Genomic DNA, 22,537 nt, shown 5'->3' with positions numbered 1-22,537 from the left:
GTGGGGAGTGAAGCTGCGCGCGCAGCCCCGTCAGTGGCCCCTGCCCCCCACCACAGCCCACCCCCCACTGCCTCCTGTCCTCCCCCTCTCCCATTCCCATTCTACACACGGAAAATACTCACATTCAATCAATAAACTTCAATTTAACCTACATTCACAAATATGTGACTCATAGTAGTTAAAGGACCATATGTGACTGTAGTTGTTACCAAATGAAAAAATATCAACATTATTATTATATTAAGTTGAAAAATTATAAGGTAGAAAAGATGCTAAGACCAATTTTTGGCTTCGGGTCGTGAATTTGACATTAGATTCGCACCCATCCACCTTGTGGTGAGAAACCTGCTTTTTTTAATGTCCATAGTTCATATAAAATAAAACTAACAAAAAAATCTTGATGATAATTTTCTCATTTGCGAGAGGGAGGGGGAGTAGAACAGAAGGCAGTGGGGGAGGCATGAGCCTTGTTTTGAGGTGTCCCTACAGGACCAGTATCACTGATATGCACTGCACCTCATCATGAAACTAAAATGCATTATAATTTACGAATATTTATTTCAAAAAAATAAAATAAAAAAGGTTATTTGAACTGGCCAACCAAGATTATTTCAAGTAAAGATGAAATACTTCCATCATATCCACTCGTACAATACTCGACTTGCTTCAATCTCCAGTATATGGTGTGTTTCCACTGGGAAAAAGTACCTGCTCCATGGTACCTGGTGCTTTTTTTTAGTACCTCCCTTTGTTTAGTCACCAATCGTCCTAAAACAAATTATTTACAAAGTTTTTTAGAGCTTTTCCCTTATGGAACAAATTCCATAGGGACCTGAAAGACATGTCAACTTTACACATATTTAAAAATACTTTAAAATCATATTTTTACCAATCTTAATGTACATATCATGTTTTTTTATTATTATTTGTTGGTGTAATTAAAAGAAAGTATCTCGGTACGGTTGCTGTACGGACAACCCCCGGTGTTATTGGTACGGTTACCGAAGTATACGTACGTAGCGTCTTAGGGTTCGGGTTAAGTTAAGGCTTAGGGTTAGGTTAAAAACAAATATCATAACAATTATTAGGGTTAGGGTTAGGTTTAGGGTGAGGTTTAGTCTTAGTCATGTGACCTAAACTGGCCAAATAGGGGTGCAGCGTACGGATAGAATGTCAGTATATTGATATGACAATCGTACAGATAACCACTGCCTTATTAAAATGTGTCTTGATGTACCTTTTTATGTAATGTTTCTGTGTGATTTTTTTTTTTTCTATAGGATGGAAGATTAGCAACCACCACGTTGGACGCTAACGGGGATCCAATGAACAAATAAACAAAAACAAATAAACATTTGACTGGGATTTTTAATGCAAAAATGAAACACCCACATAATGCTAATGTCTAAAAAAAGGCATGGAGATGAAAGAAGGGATGGAGGACACAGGTTAACGATTGTTCCCACATTGTCACTGCTGAGAGGCTCGTGCTTCATTCATTGTGGACAACATTAGCTTGGTGACCGACTGACTGACGACAGAGGCGGAACAGAAATGAGTTTGGCAGCTGTGAATGAGAGTCTGATAGGGACAGATCTCAGCATTAGGGGTCCCCAGGGGTCTTTGTATCAGCCCCAACCAGCCTGCAGCCTCGCCCCAGGGCTCCAGGGCCTCTCCTGGCCCTCAGGGATTCTGTTTAATGCACTGCAGCAAGCCTCCTGCCACACACACACACACACACACACACACACACACACACGCACACACACACACACGCACTTAAATGAATTTATTTTATGCATGTTGTTATGAGTCATGAAACAAGTGTACGTTTCTGTAGATATTCAGTCAGTTCACTATAATTAGTGCCGCATGTATTTTGTGTATGGAAGCATATTTGTACCATAGTATGGTAAGTATTTGATTCTAACTTTTTGAATTATGGAGCAGTTTTTTGTTGAGATAATACAAAATATCACAACAGGGCTGCAGAATATTTTAAAAATAAATTAAAGAAGTGTAGTTTTTTTTTTTATCAAACTCCAAATAAAGTAATGAAAAAGAACAATTAAAAACATCCATCCATCAATTATTTGATGGATCGCGGGGGTCTGCTGGCGCCTATCTCCAGCTCTAAATGGGCGTTAGGCGGGTGTACATACAGTGGCCCAGACGAGGAACACTTTTTTTTTACCCGAAAATTGTGCGTTTTGGCTCTAGCGGGCGCAATTCAGACTCTACCCAAAAACCAAGCACATATTCAGACTCAGGAGGAGTACTTTTAAAATCAGGTTTCACATATTTAACATTGCATTTATTCATGGTTGAATCATATGGCGGTCAGGGCCGGCCCATGACATCTTGGGGCCCGAAGCGGAATACCTTTTGGGGGCCCACACTGCCACTTATGGACAGTTAAAGAGCACAAAAACAGGTACCATATTCCATTAAAAACCAAATTAATTAAATTTTTCCCTTCATGAACATGATTTCCATAGTTTACTAAAAGTGTTCATTTTGTGTAAAATGCGGTATTAGGGGACAGGTTTTATTTCCCCCCTTGTCTGAATATGTGCTTGGTTTTCTGATAGTGTCTGCAATGGGCCCGATGGAGGCTGCGGAAGGTCGGTACAAAGTATTTTATTTTTAAATACCCCCCCCCCCCTTTTTTTTTGTTGTTGTGGCTTTTGTTGGGCCACCGTAGGTACACCCTGGATAATGTGTCAGTCCATTGCAAAATAAAAAATCACGAGTATATAAAATCTAGCTCCTATTTGTTGCTAAAACAGGGCAGTGGTGGCCTAATGTTCAGGGAAGCTAGCTTGTAACAGGAGGGTTGCCTGATTCTTATTCTCAATGAGACTTTCCTGGTTAAATAAACATATAAAGAAACAACACTGAACTATTGACGTCAGAGTTGGGAAGAACACATTTCGACTTTAACGTTTTTGTTGCTTTTTGTCCACGAACCACTGGTATTGTGTCTGCAACCCAACTTCTGTGGTAATAGAAATGCAAGGTTTGATTTTTTTTTTAATCAAATCTAATGTTATTCAGTCTTTTCCTCACTGTAACTACATGTTATTGGCTAGTATAAAGGACATCTTAGCTTTCAGAAACTGTTATATTTACATTTATACAAAAATGGCAAATATTCACAGAGATTCAGTAACTTACGGTCACTTCTTTGGTCACGGAGTGAAGGCCAGCAATTAGATTAATAGAAAATGTAATTTTCATTACGTTAGAAGTTATTAGATATTACAGCTTATTTTTAAATTTTCACAAAAATATAGGACTGATTGATTAGAAAAATGTTGTCACTTTGTTTAATCCATATTATGCAAATAAGTTTTGTCAAGTAAGACAAGAATAGGCTATTAAGACACAAGACATAAATGAACTTTTAGTAGCTTTAAACAGTTGATATTTTTATGTTGAACATTAGCTCTGGGAAGCTAATATTAGTCACTTAATATCAAAACAGGCATATGTTAGCTTAGATAGAAAACACTAAACACTTTTAGGGATTAGATATAGCATTAGCCTTAACACTGATACATTTCTTTATCAGGTAATGGTGAAAGAAATCTGTTTGTTGGCCATTAGGCCTATTTAGGAATAATCTAATGTCTTTGTCATTGCACAAATGCAAGTAGGCCTCCAACAAAATAAAAGATATTATCAACATTTACTCACTTCTTCAATTGAAGTATTATCATTGAAAATTGAATGAAAGACTGTCAGACTGAGCACATGGCACATACAAATGGTATGTTCCAGGAAAGATAACATTTACCTTGACATAAATAATATATATCTGAAATATTTTTACACTCCTTTGTTGCCCAGGCGGTGTGTTTGGGATCATTGTCATAATGAGATCCAGCCATGTTTTACCTCAATGCTCTCACTGTTGGAAGGAGGTTTTTGATCAAACTCATGAAACATGGCCCCATTCATCCTCTCCTTAATACGGATCAGTCGTCCTGTCCTCTTTGCAGGAAAGCAGCTCCAAAGCATAATGTTTCCACCCCCATGCTTTACAGTGTGTATGGCGTTCTTGGGATGTAAATCAGCATTCTTCCCCTTCCAAACACAATGAGTTGTATTTTTACCAAAAAGTAATATTTTGGTCTAATCTGACCACATTATATTCTCCCAATCCTCCTCTGGATCATCCAGATGGTCACTGTTTGTTACTGTAGTTCCAGCTCTCTTCGAGTCATTGACCAGTTCCCCCTGTGTAGTTCTGGGCTGATTCCTCACCGTTCTCAAGATCATTTGTACCCCACGAGGTGAGATCTTGTACGGAGCCCCAGGTCGAGGGAGATTGTCAGTGGTCTTGTACTTCTTCCATTTTCTAATAATAGCTCCAACAGTTGATCTCTTCTCACCAAGCTGCTTGCCTATTGTAGACTGGATCATCCCAGTCTTGTGCACATGTACAATTTAGTCCTTGGTGTCCTTAGACAGCTCTCTGGTCTTGGCCATGGTGGAGGTTGGAGTCTGACTGTTTGAAGGTGTGGACAGGTTCTCTTTTATACAGACTAGTACAGTACCTGTCGGAAGTATGTATTCATATAGTGGGAGCTTAAGTAAAGTTGTCAATTATGGCCAAATGAGTATGTGTTTGTAGGTTGGATGTACAAAGAGGTGTACACACTCTGTACTCTGTAGTGTTATAAAGGGGTATATTTGTGGGTGCAAAGTACAATAGCGTGTGCGATTTCCCTGGTTTAATGCTATGGGACATGCGCATGATAAATGTGTTTTTATATTTTATTTTCGTTTGGTGTATTTTTCTGTAATGTATGTTTTTTAGAGTCATTATGTGTATTTTTCTATCTATCTGTGGTCTTTTTGTGCATTTTTTGTATAATAATTGTTTTTTCTTGCCATTGGCCATCAGCACAGACGCCTCGCACAGTTCATGGAGACGGAGGAGGAAGTGGAGTCCGTGACCCGCGATTTAAAGGAAGTTTGGGATCACGGGAATCATTTTAAATAACCATGAAATATTAACTTAAATAACTTTTAGCAGTACAAAAACGTTTTTAATATTGGCCTTCTTTTTTAAACCCAAACAAACTGCGACACAGTGACGTCATGACCCAGAACCGGAAGTAGCACGCTCACTACCGCGCTCACTACCGAGAGGGAGCAGTAATGTTAAAATTAAAATGAACGTTTTACAACACCAAATTACTCCAAAATAACGGATGCACACACTTGTGTTATTTGGAAGCCGTTGACAAAGTTTCAGGTCGAACACACATTACGCCGGGGAGATATTTGCTCTACAAACACACACTTGCTTTTATAGGTAGATTATAGGTAGATAGGTAGCAGTGACGTGTAGTCAGGGTAGGCAAGGTAGGCAGTGCCTACCTAAGGGTGAATTGATATTTTGATTATTTGTTTTAATTATAATATAATTATAAATTTCTTATTTTTCTATTTTCTATAGCCTACAGTACCTATAAGTTTGAAAGTGTCAGCATTTTGTGCTTTTCATAGCCCAAATGACTAAACATTGCTATTTCCTGGTACAGCAGAGACGCTGTCAGGCAGGAGGAGGCCACACCCCTCTAACAAAGGCACATTGCTCTGCCTCTGTTTCCATAGCGTGTTTTTATGTGTTTGCAGTCAGTTCCCCAAGATGAAAACCATTTACGTAAAAAGGCAGCTCTCTACGCTGCCTTTGGACGTAACCGTGCTATGCTAAATGCAATACGTACCTTCATAGTGCATTTGTGAATAAACACTACAGGAAGGATGACAGATAGAGAAACTTTCTTTTGAGGAAAGGTTTTAAAAGATGGGAGACCAACACCTGAGCTACCAGACCTTCAGCAAAGGTAAGGTCAGAAAATATTTGTATTTTCTACAGTGAATAGTTGGATTGGCTTTGTGGATACGCCTCACTGAGGCTGTTCTGAGTTGTTGTTATTTTCCCCTTGTTTCTATGATTCCAACACAAACAACGAATGTGCTGTTGTGTCATGATATAACTTGTTGGGAGAGTATGGAGGCTATATTAAATAATTGTTTATGTTTCTTTAATGGTGTTTATGATGTTGATTTTTGTTAGATGGCTAAATACTTATATGGATCTTGTTGGATTTTTTCTTTCTTATTATGAATTTAATATTTTGAGAAGCGTATTGAGATGACTTTGTTGTAAATTGCACTATACAAATAAAGTTGAATTGAATTAACAGAAACATATGGAATTGTCATTGATGTCGACATTGGTGGTCTTGATTTGCAACGCCCTGCCTACCCTACCCTAGTGCTCACGGCACGTCACTGATAGGTAGATAATGAGTTCAAACAGGTGCCGTTAATACAGGTAGCTAGTGGAGGGAGAGCAGAATTCTTGCTTGTTTGGAGGTGCCAAATACTTATTATAGGCAAGAATTTACAAATGAATTATTTAAAACCATACAATGTGATTTCCTGGATTTTTTTCACATTGTCTCTCACCGTTGAAGTGTTGTACCTATGATGAAAATTACAGTCTCTCTCATCTTTTTAAATGGGACAACTTGCATAGGTGGCTGCCAAATACTTTTTTGCCCCACTGTATAATTCACCAGGTTTTAGCCCCCCACCCCTTCCCCTATTATTGGCTCTTGTTCTTTAGGCAGTTTCTTTTCATTATGATCACTACATCTAAAGCTGTGTGTGTACTCTGGGAGGTCCTTTTGTCGTTGAGTCAAAGATTAAAATCAAGTTGAGCTGGTAAGTTCTTTTAGGGCATGTCTACTAACGTAGTGCCTATTGAGCTAGAAAGCAAATAATGACACAAAGCTTATTTTGCAATACAAAGACACCAAGATCTCTGATGTCCTCCACCAAAGCAAGTACACTGTTTCCTTGTGGTCACACGTCTCTGTTTGGGCTTAATGCTCACACTGCAGTTTTTAAACAATCCCACATGTTTCTCAGGAGAACAACAATCTTTTGATTTCTCTCCTCCATTCCCAATGACAGGAACTCCTGTCTGCAATGTAAATGAGGGTCAGGGTGATGCTCTTTTGTTGAGAAACCCTGGGCTTTGCTGACCTTCAAATACAAAATCTACACCATGGGCAAAAGATAACAAGTCTTTGCTGGTTATCAGGGGCCTGTGACTGGACTGCATTTAGATTTCAATTTTAGGAGGATTTATGTTCACTTTTAAAACAAATATTGCTGAATGAAGCCCAGCATGCATTGGGGTTAGACTAGGAGGACGTACACCCTCTGTTGTTTATCTGAAACATGCTAAACCAGGGAAGGGCAACTCTATCACAGCGGGGGCCACAAAACTGTGAAGGTATCTGATCCAAGGGCCACATGATCAACATTCATGTCAGCATTAACACAGGGAGAAAAAAGGGTCTGTGGTTTTGTCACACAAATTATACAGTCAGTGTCAACTGAAGCGTTCACATTTTTAAGAGTTTCTTTCATTATTATTGTGGCTTATCAAATATTGTAGCAATTATAATAAGAGTTTATGCCTTTAGGTCTATATAACAATTAGTCAAATTAATTTAAGCGGTGAAGAAAGAGCTAAGCCAGAAGGCAAAGCTTTCTATTTGCCCGTCATTCTATTATATCATTTATGCATATAATCATGAGTGCCAACAGTTGAAATATATTTTCTCTGAGCAAGGGTGAGGAACTCAGTCATCCGGGAGGGACTCAGAGTAGAACTGCTGCTCCTCCAGCCGTGATAGTTCCTGGACCCCAGCCCTGGAAGGTGTGGTGGGCATGTCCAACTGGGTGGAGACCCAAAGGGGGTCAGCCTAGCACAAACTGTAGGAATTACATCTCTCTGCTGACCTGGAAACACCTGGGGATAGCCTCAAGGGAGATGATGGAAGTGGCTCGGGAGAGGACTGTCTGGCCCTCTCTGCTGGGGATCCCCCCGTCTCCCGTATATATAATTATAATATGTCAATAGAGGAATGAATGAAAAGTTAGCACTTTTATGGCGAAACAATCAGAGGTGAAAGTAACGCATTACAAGTACTCATGTTACTGTAATTGAGTTGCTTTTATGGGTACTTGTACTTTTTTGAGTATATTTGAAAATCAATACTTTTACTTGTACTTAAGTATGTTTTAAAAGAAGCAAATTAATGCATTACATTCTACACCCAACCGTTACTGAGTAACATATTATTTGTTTTGTTAAAATGATCAACAAACATTGTGAAAACTACAAAAAAATGAAATGACCAGGTTAGGTTGGGCCTCTCCCCGGGGGGCTTCGCCTGGAGGCTCGCCCTTGTTGTTCCGGCAGGCTTAGCCTGCAGGCTGGGCCAGTCTTGGCGAGGGTCTTTTCGGGGCAGGTCTGGATGTGCCCTGCTGGGCCAGGGTCTGTGACTCTGCCTCCTCGGGGCTGTGCGCGCCACATACCGGTATGACGGTCTGGCTCGTACCCTTGACGTTGGCAGGCGGCCTTGAGGTTGGGGGTTGGGGTCCGTGGCGGAGTGCACTGGGTCCTCGGCTCCTTGGGGCTTTCTCGGGTGTGTATGTGGGAGGCGGTGGCTGCCTCTCAGCTTCAGGACCGGGGCGGTGCTTGGGTTCGCAGAAGCTGTCCTTGTACATACATTGGTCGTGGATGCACTGACATGTCTTGGGCTGTGAGATAAAACTCGTACTGGGCTTTACCTTAGACACATTGATCCCAAATACCTGTTTTAGGTAAAACCACTCCCTCCTTCCCTCTGTTCACGCCCACCATCATTATTAGCACAATAGGCAACACTATAACGTCACATCTCACTCTCACTTTAAAGCAGTCAACTCTTACCCACCTTGTCTATTTCCCACCCTGACTCCCTCTTCCCTGTTTCCTTTGCCTCACTTAGGTTTAACACTCTTTTTATATCTTCTCTTTAATAAGTGTTTCTTACCCATCCTTAGGGAGGGCTGGTGATGGTCTCAACTATTCAACAAAATAAATGTATTTATTTAATTGCAATAACAAAACGTGCATGGCTGTCTTTAAAAGATTGCACTTCTTGCAGTGATGACCTTCAACAGCATGTGCAAAAAAAAAGTAATGACCAGACAACAATCAAATGCATCACATCATCATCGACCAACCAGATTAAACATAATGCTCTGCACCAAAACAGCATTGAATGCTGGTTATTTTCCCAGTTTTAGAGTTAATTAACAAACCTTTTATTCTATAGATGCTTTTGTAGAAAATAAATAAAGATTTGGTCTCTTCCTTTTTAAGTTTATAGATGAGGTGTTTACTGTATGCAAGGGAACCGTGGCAAGATTTATTACCAAAAAATAAACATGGGGGTGAAAGCAACTAAAAACTTTTACTTTAATTACTATTTCATTGAGCTACTTTTCACTTATACTAAATTATATTATATTTTATGTATGACTTACTTTTACTTGAGTACAATTAAGTAGAATATACAGTATGAGTACTTTATACACCTCTGACAACCATAAATCTAATTTATCAGTATGTCCATATTGTTTTGCTATGATAGTGTTTTTTGATCAGACATATACTACAGTATACCAAGAGGAGTGAGGACAGCAACACGCATGGTTTTCAAACTCCAATTTGATTAAAAAGGTTAACACAATGCAATGTAACACAAACCTAAAATACAGCATAAAAGACTAACAGCAAGCCTCTTGAAACAGTCACATTTATTTGTCTTTTCGTACATGTGTGCCATGTAGCTGCTTGTGCTAACAGTTGGCTTTGACAGGATTTATTTATGGGTTTTTCATGACGCTGACTAAAAAATAAATACAACACCAAGTGTTCCACATCTCAAAAATATACAAAGGTCTGATGTCATTGTAAACTTTCATAACAATGTTTTTGTACATAAAAAACAACAACTTTTGTGACAAATCAAGAAACATAATGTATTTACAGATCTATACAAACCATAGCAGAAACCTGCAGAAAAGTATTTCAATGTTAAGTCGGAAATGAAATGCATTGAGTACCTCGACTGTTAGTTTTACAAGAATGTTTCAGTCAAATAAACGAGTGGAAGAAAGAATCGGTTTACTTTGTGTGGCCTGTGTACTCCACAGCTGAAACGTGCTCAGTTATTTAAGGAAAGTTAAACGGCTTCACATAAGGATCTATAAATATCTCCAGGTACAGCACCAGACTGAAGAAGAAAGTCCACACACGTCACGCTATCAGTGCAACAAAACAAGGTTGGAATGAAGGTTGACAAATTTGTTCCCTGCTCTTTTGTTATTGCTTTTTTTTTACGGCCAGAAGTACACGGTATGGACAGTACGAGACATGGCTACATGGATTCTGTCATTTTTGCATAATGATCACAGGAATAAACACCATGTGCTTATAAACCCTCATAAATCTCAACTGCCTCATGGTTATTAGCGAATTCTGACATGTCGCTAATGGGAAAAAATGTTGGCCTTCGGTGGCTTTAGAGGTCATTTGTGGCTGCAATACACAATCTGAGATAGGTCTTTTATTAGGAAAATAGGTTTCTGGATAAAAAGTTTCTAAGAATAAAAGCATTTCATTGCATATGGGCTGTGCTGACACTCTTTGTCAGCTATAAAAATAAATACACATCGATATTGCTTGATGACACAAACAATGTGTAGTTAGCTCTAAAATCCAGAACTCTGGCCTGGAACCGTCAGCTGTGTATGAAAGCACACATCACTTGCCCTAAAAAACTGAAACAAATCTGCCATCAAACACAGAACCTGTCACTGTGTCCTTTAAACTGTCTCCTGTTGTGTAACATAAGGCATGTCTGATCCTCCTGAGCACTTTCCGTCTCTTTCAACAATACATTAAACACACCCAATCTGCAAACCGAGCAATGACCATTGGTTCAGTGTTTTCATTAAACATGTGACCTCCTTTATCCCTCTGATTTCACGGCTTCCAACTTTTTTTGATCCCGTTTTCATCTCCCACGTTAACACCTACTTCCTTCTTTTCCCTAGAGATTGTCTGTGTTAGTGCTTAGCTTGGACCATTCCTGTCTACACACACGTGTATAACAACAGCTGCACTAATAAACAGTATTTAATACAGTTTAATCTATGCTCTTAAAGGGTGAAAGAAAATATTTAGGGTTAATAATGTTTGTGGGTTAATTCTGATGATGCAGAGGAGAGGGAAAGGACCAGTATTCACAGAATACATAAAGGAAATAATTCATTCATTAAAACAATGCTAAAGGGAATTAACCTGAAAACCTTTTGAGAAACAAAATCTCACACATCATCTGAGGTGAGACACAAACGTTCTACATAGGTTACTTTAAAAATGTGTGTTTAATGGAAAACTAGTATATCAGTTTTTTATGGACCATTTAAAAAGAAAAAAGGTCTGCTAAAAAACATGTTATTTTCATCTAATTTGAGCAGAAGTGTTAGTTTATCCATAAAACCTCACAGCTTGAACTATTTAGATCTCATTCTGGTCCATTTGTAATCTAACAAAGTCTTTACTCAGCTTTTTGTCTAAGTGGAGCCTTGTGACGAGCTGTCGTCATGAGGACTTCCGTCTGAGTTCTCCGCCTCGCCCTCGGAGATGGCCTGCATGGGTGCAGAGAAAAATCTGCTGCGCATGCCGTAGCGGCTGCTGTTGGCGGGCGGGGGTATTCTGGAACGTCCTTGTCTGGAGGAGGCAGATGTTGGAAAGGCTTTGGAGGAGAAGCCCTCAGTGTTGGCTTTTGGGTAGGGGCTGCTGGTGAACTGCTCCTGTCCTGCATGCTGCTGCAGTAGTGGGGAGACGGGTTCTTCAGACAATCCAGAAGAATCTATCAGACAATCTCCTGAAGATTTAGGGGTGACGGGGCTCTTAAGGATCTCCTTAGCCGACATGCGATAACTGGATTCTGAGCGGCTTCCCTTTTTAAGCAGCAGCAGTTTGAACTCCTCGTTGGAGGTGCTCGACTTCTTTGCGTTCCTGTAGATGGGACTGGAGAACCTCTGCAGGCTGGGTGGGGTTGTGATGGGGGTGGAGCAGGGTGATGCCATGGGGACTGGGGAGTTTGCTGTGCTGCTGGGGGGAGTGTTCCCTGATGCTCCAACGAGGCGGTTCCTCACACCCAACTCAGTGGAGTCCTTCCTCCCCAATACTTTCCTTTTGGACCTGAAAAGAAACAACTTCATTAAAGTATCTTCGCAAGCAGACATAGGCAACTGGTGGCCCAATGGCCACATGTGGTCTAATTTTGTGTGCCCCCCACAAGAAATCCCCCAAAGTTGTATTTCAAGAAGTTGGAAGGAATAAATAGCCCGACATAATACACAAAATAACTCCCCAAACACACAAATCGACAACAAAATGCAAAAACACACAAAAAATTGCAAAAACATACAAAAATATCCAAAAATACACAAAATGACAACAAAGACAGACACAACAACCACTTAAACAAACGAAATGACTATAAAAACAACACACTACAGAATAGCTACAAAAACACACAAACTGTCAACAAAACTGCACAAAATGTCAGGAAAATACAGAAAACAACAAAAATATAGAAAGTGACCCCAAAAACGCACAAATCGCCAACCAAAACCAGAAAATGACAAAAAAAATACACAAATTTCAAACAAGAACACACATACTGACAAATGCTCAAATCGGTCATTATTATAAATGCTAACATGAATATAGAGTTGTCATGATACCAAAATGAGTAACCACGATACTATACCAGACACAGTATCACGGTTCCGGGTAATATCGCAATACTGAAGCCTTTTTTAATTATTATTTTTTTTATGAACTGCAATGTATTTGTACAAGTTAGAAATACTTAATTACTTATAGTGTTGTTTGGTGCATGATAAGAGTACATGAACAAAAGGATAAAAAAAAACAAATATATGAAGTTAGAAATTATATAGTTGAAATTGAAAAAAAATATCATTTAGTTTCCTTGCACGTTTTAAACTATTTGACAGTAATGCTTCTTCTCCAACATAATAAACCAGGGGAGGATAAAATACAATAAACAGGAACTGATTCCCTGACAAAACTATATTTGTATACATTTTCTGGGTGATGTCACTCGTGTTTTATGGGATTGGACGTGATCACTCCTTTGTATGTCTATCATTTGTAAATATTGTTTGTACATTGTAAATATCTCTGTAAATAAATAAATGAAAAAAAAAAAAGATCGCTCTGAGCACAAACAAAAAAAGTGCTCCTTCCTTTGGCTCCTATAGCTGGTGACAGCGCCTTCACAGTGGATCTCCTATTGCTTTACCATCTCTGCCTCATTTAAAGCCAAAATAGTTCCAAATGGGACTTTTGGAGTTTGGTTTTTTGAGCAAAATTAGTGATGTCACTGAAGACGCGACCGCCGCGGCGGCAGACTCGCCGCTCGGGCCTGGTGCTTCTACCATGTGTTGTCTCGTGTTTGTGACTGTAAGCCGTGCACGCGTCCCGGCGAAACAGAACTTTAGCTTGTTGTTTGTTTTGAAGCAAGTTTCTGTGGAAGTGGAGCTGTCTTCAGTTCCTTCATACCGGCAGAAACACATGAACTGCCAATCAGCTAACAGACAAGCGGACCCAGCGTGCGGAGAAAGCCTATCATATCTCCGGACGTCACCAGTAACAGGCAAACAGCCAATCATTCAGCAGCTATGGAGTTCGGTTGCAGTGGTTGCCATGTTGGTATGTTTTCAAGTGAATAGCGTGCAGTGAGCTTAGACTGTGCAGTGACAAGCCAGGAGGAAAGTAGAGGCAGCCGCTATGTAGCGGAAACTGGTACCGGTAGTATCATAATCCACGGTAGTACCATTGTGTAGAGTTTCTAGTATAGTAGGAACCATCACAATTTGGTAACGCGAGGTACCGTGGGTATCGTGCAACTATACATGAATGTTGATCATGTGGCCCTCGGATCAGATACAATCACATTGTTGTGGCCCCCGCTGTGATAAAGTTGCCCATCCCTGTTTGCAAGAGTCAACACAATCAACAAGAAGACAAGGGAAAATCCACCTCACCTGTGTATCACTGCAAACAAATCTTCAGTGGTACGAGATTTGTTGGGTGACAGGAACACGTTGTCATCCTCCAACATTGACTGGTTGGGCTGAGGGGACTCAGTACTCTCTGGTGTAGAGTCTAGTAACACAGAAATAAGACACGTAGGCAAGAGTCATTGTTAGATACTCAAGCATCAGGACCTGTATCTACCAGAGGTAGACAACAACAGCAGGTATGTTTTTCCACTGCCCATCTTATTGTCTTTATTACATTTGTGAGCATTTTTAAAATTGGCTAAAGAAACTGAGTCGATCCAACTGAGGTGTCATTTGCTCTTTTGTAAGAAGTTGTTCATTTTATTTTATAACCTTTATCAATAAATTAGCAATTAGTCTCAATGAAGAATCAAAGCACAATACTAATATGGGGGGAAACAGAAGAACCACATCTGGCCTTCAGCATCACAAAAATGGATGTTTCCACAATCGAGAACAAGAACAAGTCACATAATTTGAACCATGACAGATCCAAATAGATATAAAACTCTGAATGATAATGGCTATATAGAAGTGTGGGCTGGGAGGTCACAAAGTTTTATACATAAGGCTGTCATTATCTCTCATTAGCATGAATAAGGTGTCATGAAGGCTGTTATTAAGCGTTGTTTGCTAAATTATGACACCTTTGGAGCTATGGTAGCATTTTTTGGGTTAGGTGGAGGGATCTAGTGGGGTTAGGGTTACGGTTAAGGTAACAAAGGGTTAGGGTAACAAATGACACTTAATGACAGCATTCATGCTAATGACAGGTGTCATGTCATAATAATGACAGTATAATGACAGTCTTATGTATAAAACTTCAGAGGTGTTTTACTTTGCATTGCATCAACTGGGTGAAGTGTTTGCTTGAATAATGATTGCAGTGGGAAGGACGAAAGGATGTAGGAACTAGTTGTGTCTAAAGTGCAAGTTGGAAGGAAATCTGGTGGAAACTAATTGGTAAAACTTAGTAAATGCGGCCAATTAGTTTTAATGTTCTGCACCAACTCATCCTCCATTGGATAAGTGGAGCATCTTCTCTGCTGAAACCAATTCCAGCTGGACAGGATGTAGGTTGATCACAGTGCACACACACAGATGGACAGACAGACACAGAGCTAATCACTCCTACAAGAGTTGAAGAAACTCCACTAACCTTTACTAGGATACTCCGTCTCCACAGTGGACTCCTCCTTGCTGTCCTGTGAGCCACTTTCTGCTGAAACATTTGATGAATCTTTGTCTATTTCTTTACCGCCTTCGCCACAGATAAGACTCACTTCTGATGTGTCAGATTCACAGTCAGTATCAGGCACTTCGTCCATACTGCTTGATCTCTTGGGTGAGCTGTGCAGGACAGGTGGAGACGGGAAGGTTTCGTCCTCAGAGAACTCTGACACTTGCTGCTTTAGATTCTCAGACTCTGGTTCAAAGTCTCCAAAGCAGTCAAGAGTTTCCTCAGACTCACTGGATGCCTCTATTTCCTGACTGTTGGACCTCTGAGAGATGTTTGTAACTGTCTGATCTAAACCTGATTCTGAGTAGGAACTTCCCTCTTTGACACTCCCTAAAGGAGTTTCTGCTTCTTCTTCCAAAGTCATCGTAATTTGATAAGTTTCCCCACTTGCAAGCTCTTCATTTGAGGTAAAAGTGGATTCACAGGACTCTGAACCACACAGCCCGGTGCTCTCTGGATCTAAAGACTTACTGCTTGATATTGTACTTGCTAGGTTTGCTGTGATTGACTGGAGTATTGGAGCCATCTCGTGTTTGTCATCAAGGTCCTTGGCGACAGACCTGAGCCGTACTGAGTGCAGCACCATTGGTGTGATAGAAAAAGAGTTAGCAGAAAACACCTCTGAGTTGGAAGATGCAATATGTTTGTTGGTAAGTTTTTGTTTGTTCTGGTGAGGACTTTGTATCTGGGCCTTGTAAGCTGATGTCTTGTTGCTCATGCTGTGAAGGACACTTAAATCAAGGCCAGAGGGAGGGATGTCAGGCAGCTCCAGATCTCCTTTTGATGTGCTTCTGTCCCGGCTTGACAGGGACTGTAATGACAGTGATGAAAGAGAGGACTTCCTCTCTGGGACTTTGGGCTTCCGCTTGCCACTTGCGGGAGACAGTGGACCAGGAAAGAAGGTGGTGGGAAAAGATGACGTAGGGGTTTCAGACTGGCTGGAATAGCCACTGGATGGGCTGGCAAGGCCTGCAAGGTTTTCCGGGGATGTTAGCTTCAACTCCCCTTCTACCGATGGAAGTGATGGAGTGGTTGCTCTGGAGCCAGACTGGGATGTCTGAGACTCACAGCTCTCTTGAGATTTGAAGCACTCAATGACAGTTGTACCTGTTGCTGTGCTGGAGTTTGACAAAGATCTGTAAGGATCGTTTGCCTTTAAATCATTCAGAAGCCACAGATCTGCATAGTCTGACTGCACAACACCTTCATCCTTAAATGAATGTCCATCTGTGGAGCTTAACACGCCTAAGTCAGGCAGATCAGTCGAGCCTTCAACACCCCACATCCCAAAGGGTTCTCTTCCAAGGGTAGAACTTTCTATGTGACCTAAGGAGCTGGTTGGAGTCAGCTGTAGCCTCCTGTCCCTGGAAGACAAAGTCCTTTTCTGTTCACACTTTATCTTTGGTTCTTTCTTGTCAGCAATGTTTCCATCACTGCATATTTTTCTTAAGGAGGAGCTCCTCTTAGGTGGGGAAGGTTTTGCTTTGGGCTTCCTTAAAGAAAGGCAGCGTCTCCCTAGGGTCATGTGACCACTGAGCTCAGAGTGGCTGCGCTCTAAGTCAGAGTGTGCATAGTTGTAGGTGAAGCTCCTGCTTCCCTTCAGACCACAGTCAAAGTGCATGGAGGTAAAGTAACCTTCGGTGTCCACAGAGTAGTGCGACACAGAGTCGGCTTTCTCAGACGGAGGCTTGTCAGAGAAGCTGCTCTCACACGTAGCCATGCTGGTGAAGCTGGGACAGTCTAAGCTGCTCTCAGCCTCTCTGCTGGGCTCAGGGCTGAAGTCCTGAGGCCGAGGCGGCTCGGGGTGGCAACACCACTCCACCTCGATGGGTGTGACAACCCCAACTTCCTCTAAAATGTCCATTGCTGTGGAGGAGAATGAGCCTGTCCGCTGTGTCCTGAGGCTCTGGTAGTGGTCCAGCAGTAAGCCGCTCTGGTCATCCATGGCATGAGGAGTGGCGTTCAGTGAGAGCTCAGAGTCACAGTGGGAAGAGCCAGTTAGAGGTGGAGAGGCGGTGGGGAGGATGGTTTCTGATGTTTGGGAAGGGCAGGTTGAGCTGCTTCCACTCCAGTTCCCACTGGAAGACTGGTGGTCGTCCTTGTGGTCCATGGGACCTCCCAACACTCCAGCAGCAGACACAGAATGAACAGGACTGCTGAATGTGTCTGAACTAGAGGAGATCTCACAGCTGCTCATGTCAGCGTTCCTGGGCAGGTGGGACCTGGTGCGCTCCATCCAGCTGCGTTCAGGACTCTGGGACAGCTCCGTGTACTTCAGGCTCCCGTGCTGGTGTGAGGTGACGGCCTGATCGTCAGTGCTCTCCTCTTCGTCCTTTAGGATCCGATCCCTGGATCCAGGCAGAAAGCCCTCAGCATCAAACGACGGCAGCTCCTCTTCGTCGCTTTCATTGTGCCCGTTATCAATCATACAGCTGGCATCTCGGGGAAGACTCCGGGATCGCAGGCGTTCTGCCACAGAGGTGGTAAACATAGTTTCTGCGCTGTCGGACAGGGAGGTGATGTTGCCCGCAGAATGGGAAAAGGAGAGCGAGAATCCCTGACCTCTCTGAGACCGAATTTTCCTCCGAGACGGAGCTCCTGGAATCAAGCAGTCTTCTGTCTGACAACCTGAGTCTCTAGTGTTGAGATGGTTGGCTAGCTCCGCGTTGGAGGGAGTGGTATTGGAACTGGCGTGAACGATTACTGTGCGCTCTCTGGAACTGGGAGAGTCATCCGAATCTGGGAGAAAAACAAAAGGGAATGAACAATCACAGAAAGAAAGAGACTGGAAAACAAAGATGAATCCATTCTATTTGTGTTGAAGGCTAAGATATTTCAGATATAGGTCAGTGCTTGTGAGCAATGTGGCATCAGTAGTAGGGTAAAACAACACGCCTGTTGCTTCTTTGTCTAGTTCATTGGTTGCCAACCTTTTTTGTCTCATGTACCCCTTTGCAATTTTGTCAAATCATGACATATATCGTACCCCCTCCACAATTTCAAATGCTTTTTTCAGCAAGCTTTCCTGAACTCTGTCCTTTGTCTCAAACATTGTTCCCTAAGGCTTAAGCCACAAACTCAAAATATGAAAGCTCATTTAAAAAAACAAACAAAAAAAATACCAATGCAAATTACATGTGCTCACTTCATTAGTAAATAAATACCATATAGTCTACTAGTAATTATTGTCTTCTAATGTCAGAATTGTGATTAAATGGCTTCTACAGAAGAAATGAATCCTGTTTCAATGATTTAAAAGAAAAGATTACAATATTATTGTTAGTTTGTGGCAAATTTGTCCAAAAAATAACCTAAAATTGAACTAGGAACATTTTCCTATTGTTCTTTTTTAAATGGATTGAGAAATGTTTCAGAGTAACCCCGCAATGTGCTCCTGTACCCATAGGAGTACGTGTACCCCTTGTTGGGAATCACTGGTCTAGTGCACTGTTTCTCAAACTATGAGTCAAAGACAATATAAAAAATAAAAAAATAAATGCAAAAAACAGTAGCTTTCAAAAATAAATAAATAAAAAATTAATGTGATTTTCAAAAAGATGAAATGGAAGCACAATGTTTATACAATACCATGGTTTTTTAAAGACATAATGGCACAAGGTATCTAATAATTAAATAATATGTCATTTAAAATTTCTAAATGAATGCTACATTTAACAAACTATGCTAAAATCTACAGAGCATGAAACCAAACTAAACATAAGTAAGATATTAAATGAGCTTATTTCTCATACAGAAGCATACCTAAGTCTTGGTGCACCTGTCTGGGAACGCCGGCCACGGTCCTGCGTCTCCTCAGCTTCCGTCTCCTCTGCAGCAGAGACTGGGAGTAAACCAGTGAGCAGCGCACACTAGCATCTCTGTCAAAGCCAACCCCTGCAACGACAGCACATGTGAGGAATCTTTGTTCAGTGGAAACGGAAGACATTCCTTCTTTAACTCTCACACTGTTCTGTGAAGAAAATACCAAATAAATGGAACACTCAGCTGGTTTAAATTGGAAAGAAGGCACGTCTAGTAAAGAAGGCACGTCTGCTTTGTTTAGATCTACTGAATAAGTGGGTCACTTAGGAGTGAAACCAAAGTCATTGTGAACTGTCTTTGATCTTTCAGAGACACAAAGGTAAAAACAGTAGTGACAAGTTGATTGGTTGAAGGTCGTGCTGTGAAGCGTTTTCATTGGCCTATGTAAGTGTTCCTTCGCTGCTCATTGTGAACGTCGTGATGGCTAGTCAGGCCTTTCAGTGCCATAGCAATTCCTGGACTTTGCTTACAATGTGCCTGTTTTCATCCTCACTGTCTGTAATTTAGACGGTCAGGCATGCAGCTCTCGTCTGGTGTCAGTGTGAGAGAGTAAATTACATAGGCCTTTTCAACACAGTGGATGGAATTCATTGGCATTCAGGTCACTGTGTGTCGCCGCTTTGCCATAGTCTGCACAAAGTGGCAAAACATGAGAGGCAAAGTCCAGAAGCATGACTTGCATTTTGAGAAATGATCGCAGCATTAAAGCACAAAGATGACAACAAGATTCCAAGCAAATGGCAGATTTTTGAGTTATGCTAAAATCTCAGGCAGTGGCTGCATTTCCATTACCCTTGGAAATGCGCCAAATCTAAATAGCGCAGTAAAAACTGGTGATGGAAACACCTGAATTTCGAAAAAACACTCAAAGATCGCTAAAAGGTTTTGACACTTTCATGAGGAGGTATTTCAGACATGTCACAGAACGTGAGGTACCTGATCACATGACCACTATTCTCCGAGAAAACAAGTACGTGTAAACAGAAGAGGAGACCGGGACATTTCTTAGCATTATACTTAGATGTAAAACAACAAAGGAAAACGGAGTGTTATAAGGAGGTTCTGAGGGTCCATCTTTCTGCAGCAAAGTCTCCTCCCCAAAACAACGTTTAATGGAAACACGTTCAAAACGCAACTATACTTTGTTGACATGAAATTTTGTTTTTATTTTGCAAAATCTGTAATGGAAACCCAGCTAAAGAGAGCAGCAGCTGTATGTCGGCACACACTATCTCTTTTAATACGTCTTTCCGAGTGGTTGGGATCCCAGCCTGAAATTAGTCCTGAACCCTTATGCCGCGTTCACACCAAATGCGTCAAAAATGTCCGTACGTCCAGATTACATACAAAGTCAATGGATAGATGCGTCCCAGATGCAAAATCTTTCCTGCGCGGTGGTGCGGTCCGATCCACATGTCAAGTGCGTTGGCCGTGGAAGCGCGCTCCCAATTATACGCATAGCTGCACATTCGCAAGAGTTGAAAATATTGAACTGCGACCATTTCGCATGACGAAAGCCAATCAGAGTCTTTGTTGACGATAACGTCAGGCCGTCAACACGGACACCGGTCTGTTCATCCATTCAACCATGGAGTAGAAGCTGTGTGTGACCACCTGGAGCTGTATGACACGGCCTTTATAACCGGTAAAAGTTCTCTCTGTAGTTTTCATCTTTTAGTCGACACTGAGCTAGGAGAGCATTAGCTGCTAATCACACTGGCGTTTTTCACTGGTGGTTTATGTTTATGAGAGGAGAAAAAGGAGCGCAGCTCCTTGCTTCAGCAGGCAGTGAAACTCACCGAGTTGGATGTGTCGCTGGTGGGCGGGGCTTCGCTTCAGACATGCGTATAAAGCGAATGGGGACATTTTTTGATCCTGCGGACCCTGCGTACGTTTCATGCGGCAGATGCGTCCGGTGCCACAGAAGAAGCATTCGGTGTGAACACAGCATTATGGCTAATGTGACAAAGTGCAGTAACCTCCTCTGCCCTCAGGGAAAACTGTTTCCATGAAAGCATGTACTGGTCTGCAGCAATGCTGGGACACGTGCCTTTCTTCAAAATAGAAGAAATGGTAATGTTAGTGTGGGTAATGTTCTACAGGAAAATCACGTTTAATTAAACTGACTTTTCAAACCAATATATACCCCTCTAAAATGTGGGTGTTTTTCCAAATTTTTCATGCCTTACTGGATTTTCATCATTGTAATTAATTATCAATTTAGCGATTACAATTATAATCGACCCCAACCCTGACTTCAAATACTTTTACCAGAGTAATTTTTTATTCAAGTATCTGTACTTTTGCCACCTCTGTTAATGAGTTACTGATCATAGAGTAGAGCATGTAGATATCCTACTCTGTGGGCTCATATTCTACAGACAGGCATCAGTGAGACTGATGTTGATCCGACACAAAGCAAGTGGGATAGTAAATGTAAATCCATCTATTCTTTTGAGAAAAGCCTTAAGCAGATTAAAAAAAGCTCCACAGCTCAGTTCTGTCACATTAAAAATGAATTAGTGAAAAGTTGAGGTGATGTGGATTTACCAGTCACATTAATGGGGATGACACATGAGGTGATGACTTGAGAATTGCATTTCATTCTCTCCTCTGGGGTCGGCAGCGGCAGCGCTTTAGACCAGTTAGTCTGCTTGTCCAAGGTGGAGGGGATGTTAGGGATGGGGAACTTAGACCGGTGACCTAGGGCCACCCCGTCAGTGTCGGGGTCAGAGGGCGTAGCCTGCAACAGATGGATATTTGCATGGTTAGTTTATGGTTAGTAGCGCTGCGATGTGAGAGCTCGGTTAGATAAATCCACTGGCCTGTGTGAAGTTGTGCATTACAAATATATGAAAGGTTTGTATGAATCAGCAGTAAACAGCTGACACACATGCCCTTCTGTCCAGTGACATGTTAGAGAACAAAGAGTTGAAAAATATGGGCTTAGATTTGTGCCACTAGAAACTGAATTTGAATAGTTGTGATTGAATTTGAAAGTAACAACTTGAAACTGGATTGACTGTTTTGAAACTGAATTAGTAACTTGAAATTGTACTTTTTCCTGTTGAAAGAAATTTATCTTATAGCACATTCCAAAAATTCAGATTCACTGCAGAAGCCAGACATCTCTCTCTCTCTCTCTCTCTCTCTCTCTCTCTCTCTCTATATATATATATATATATATTTGTAGGTAGATATGTTTATGTGCATGTATGTTTTTTTTCCCTCTCCCATTTGTTGCTTTGTTGCCACATTTGTTGCTCCCATTGATATTTAACCCTGATCTCCTTCTGATGTGCCTATTCTCCAATTTATGTTTTTATATTCATATATATATATATATATATATATATATTCTTTTTTGTATGCCTCACATGGGAGCCCTGGTGAACTTTATCTGTTGATTTGCAATATTGAATTTTTTATTTTCCTTGA

The 22,537-nt window shown here is 41.2% G+C and overlaps 1 protein-coding gene across 1 annotated transcript in view; it reads right to left on the bottom strand.

Annotated features, from left to right (window-relative positions):
* Window positions 1-9,810: 9,810 nt before the first annotated feature.
* nhsa (Nance-Horan syndrome a (congenital cataracts and dental anomalies)) overlaps window positions 9,811-22,537 on the bottom strand; it is an 87,158-nt gene continuing 74,431 nt past the window's right edge. Inside the window, exons 5-9 of the mRNA XM_028444744.1 lie at window positions 21,650-21,842; window positions 19,040-19,171; window positions 15,197-18,016; window positions 14,020-14,140; window positions 9,811-12,142 (exon numbers count right to left, since the gene is read on the bottom strand). Coding sequence (XP_028300545.1) covers window positions 11,509-12,142; window positions 14,020-14,140; window positions 15,197-18,016; window positions 19,040-19,171; window positions 21,650-21,842 — 3,900 coding nt within the window. The 3' untranslated portion in view covers window positions 9,811-11,508. The remainder of the gene's footprint in view (window positions 12,143-14,019; window positions 14,141-15,196; window positions 18,017-19,039; window positions 19,172-21,649; window positions 21,843-22,537) is intronic.

The sequence above is a fragment of the Gouania willdenowi genome, chromosome 4 (genome assembly GCF_900634775.1).
Source record: "Gouania willdenowi chromosome 4, fGouWil2.1, whole genome shotgun sequence".
NCBI classification, from domain to species: domain Eukaryota; kingdom Metazoa; phylum Chordata; class Actinopteri; order Blenniiformes; family Gobiesocidae; genus Gouania; species Gouania willdenowi.
The sequence above is the reverse complement of the archived record's forward strand: the minus strand, read 5'-3'. Positions and strand labels throughout refer to the sequence as shown.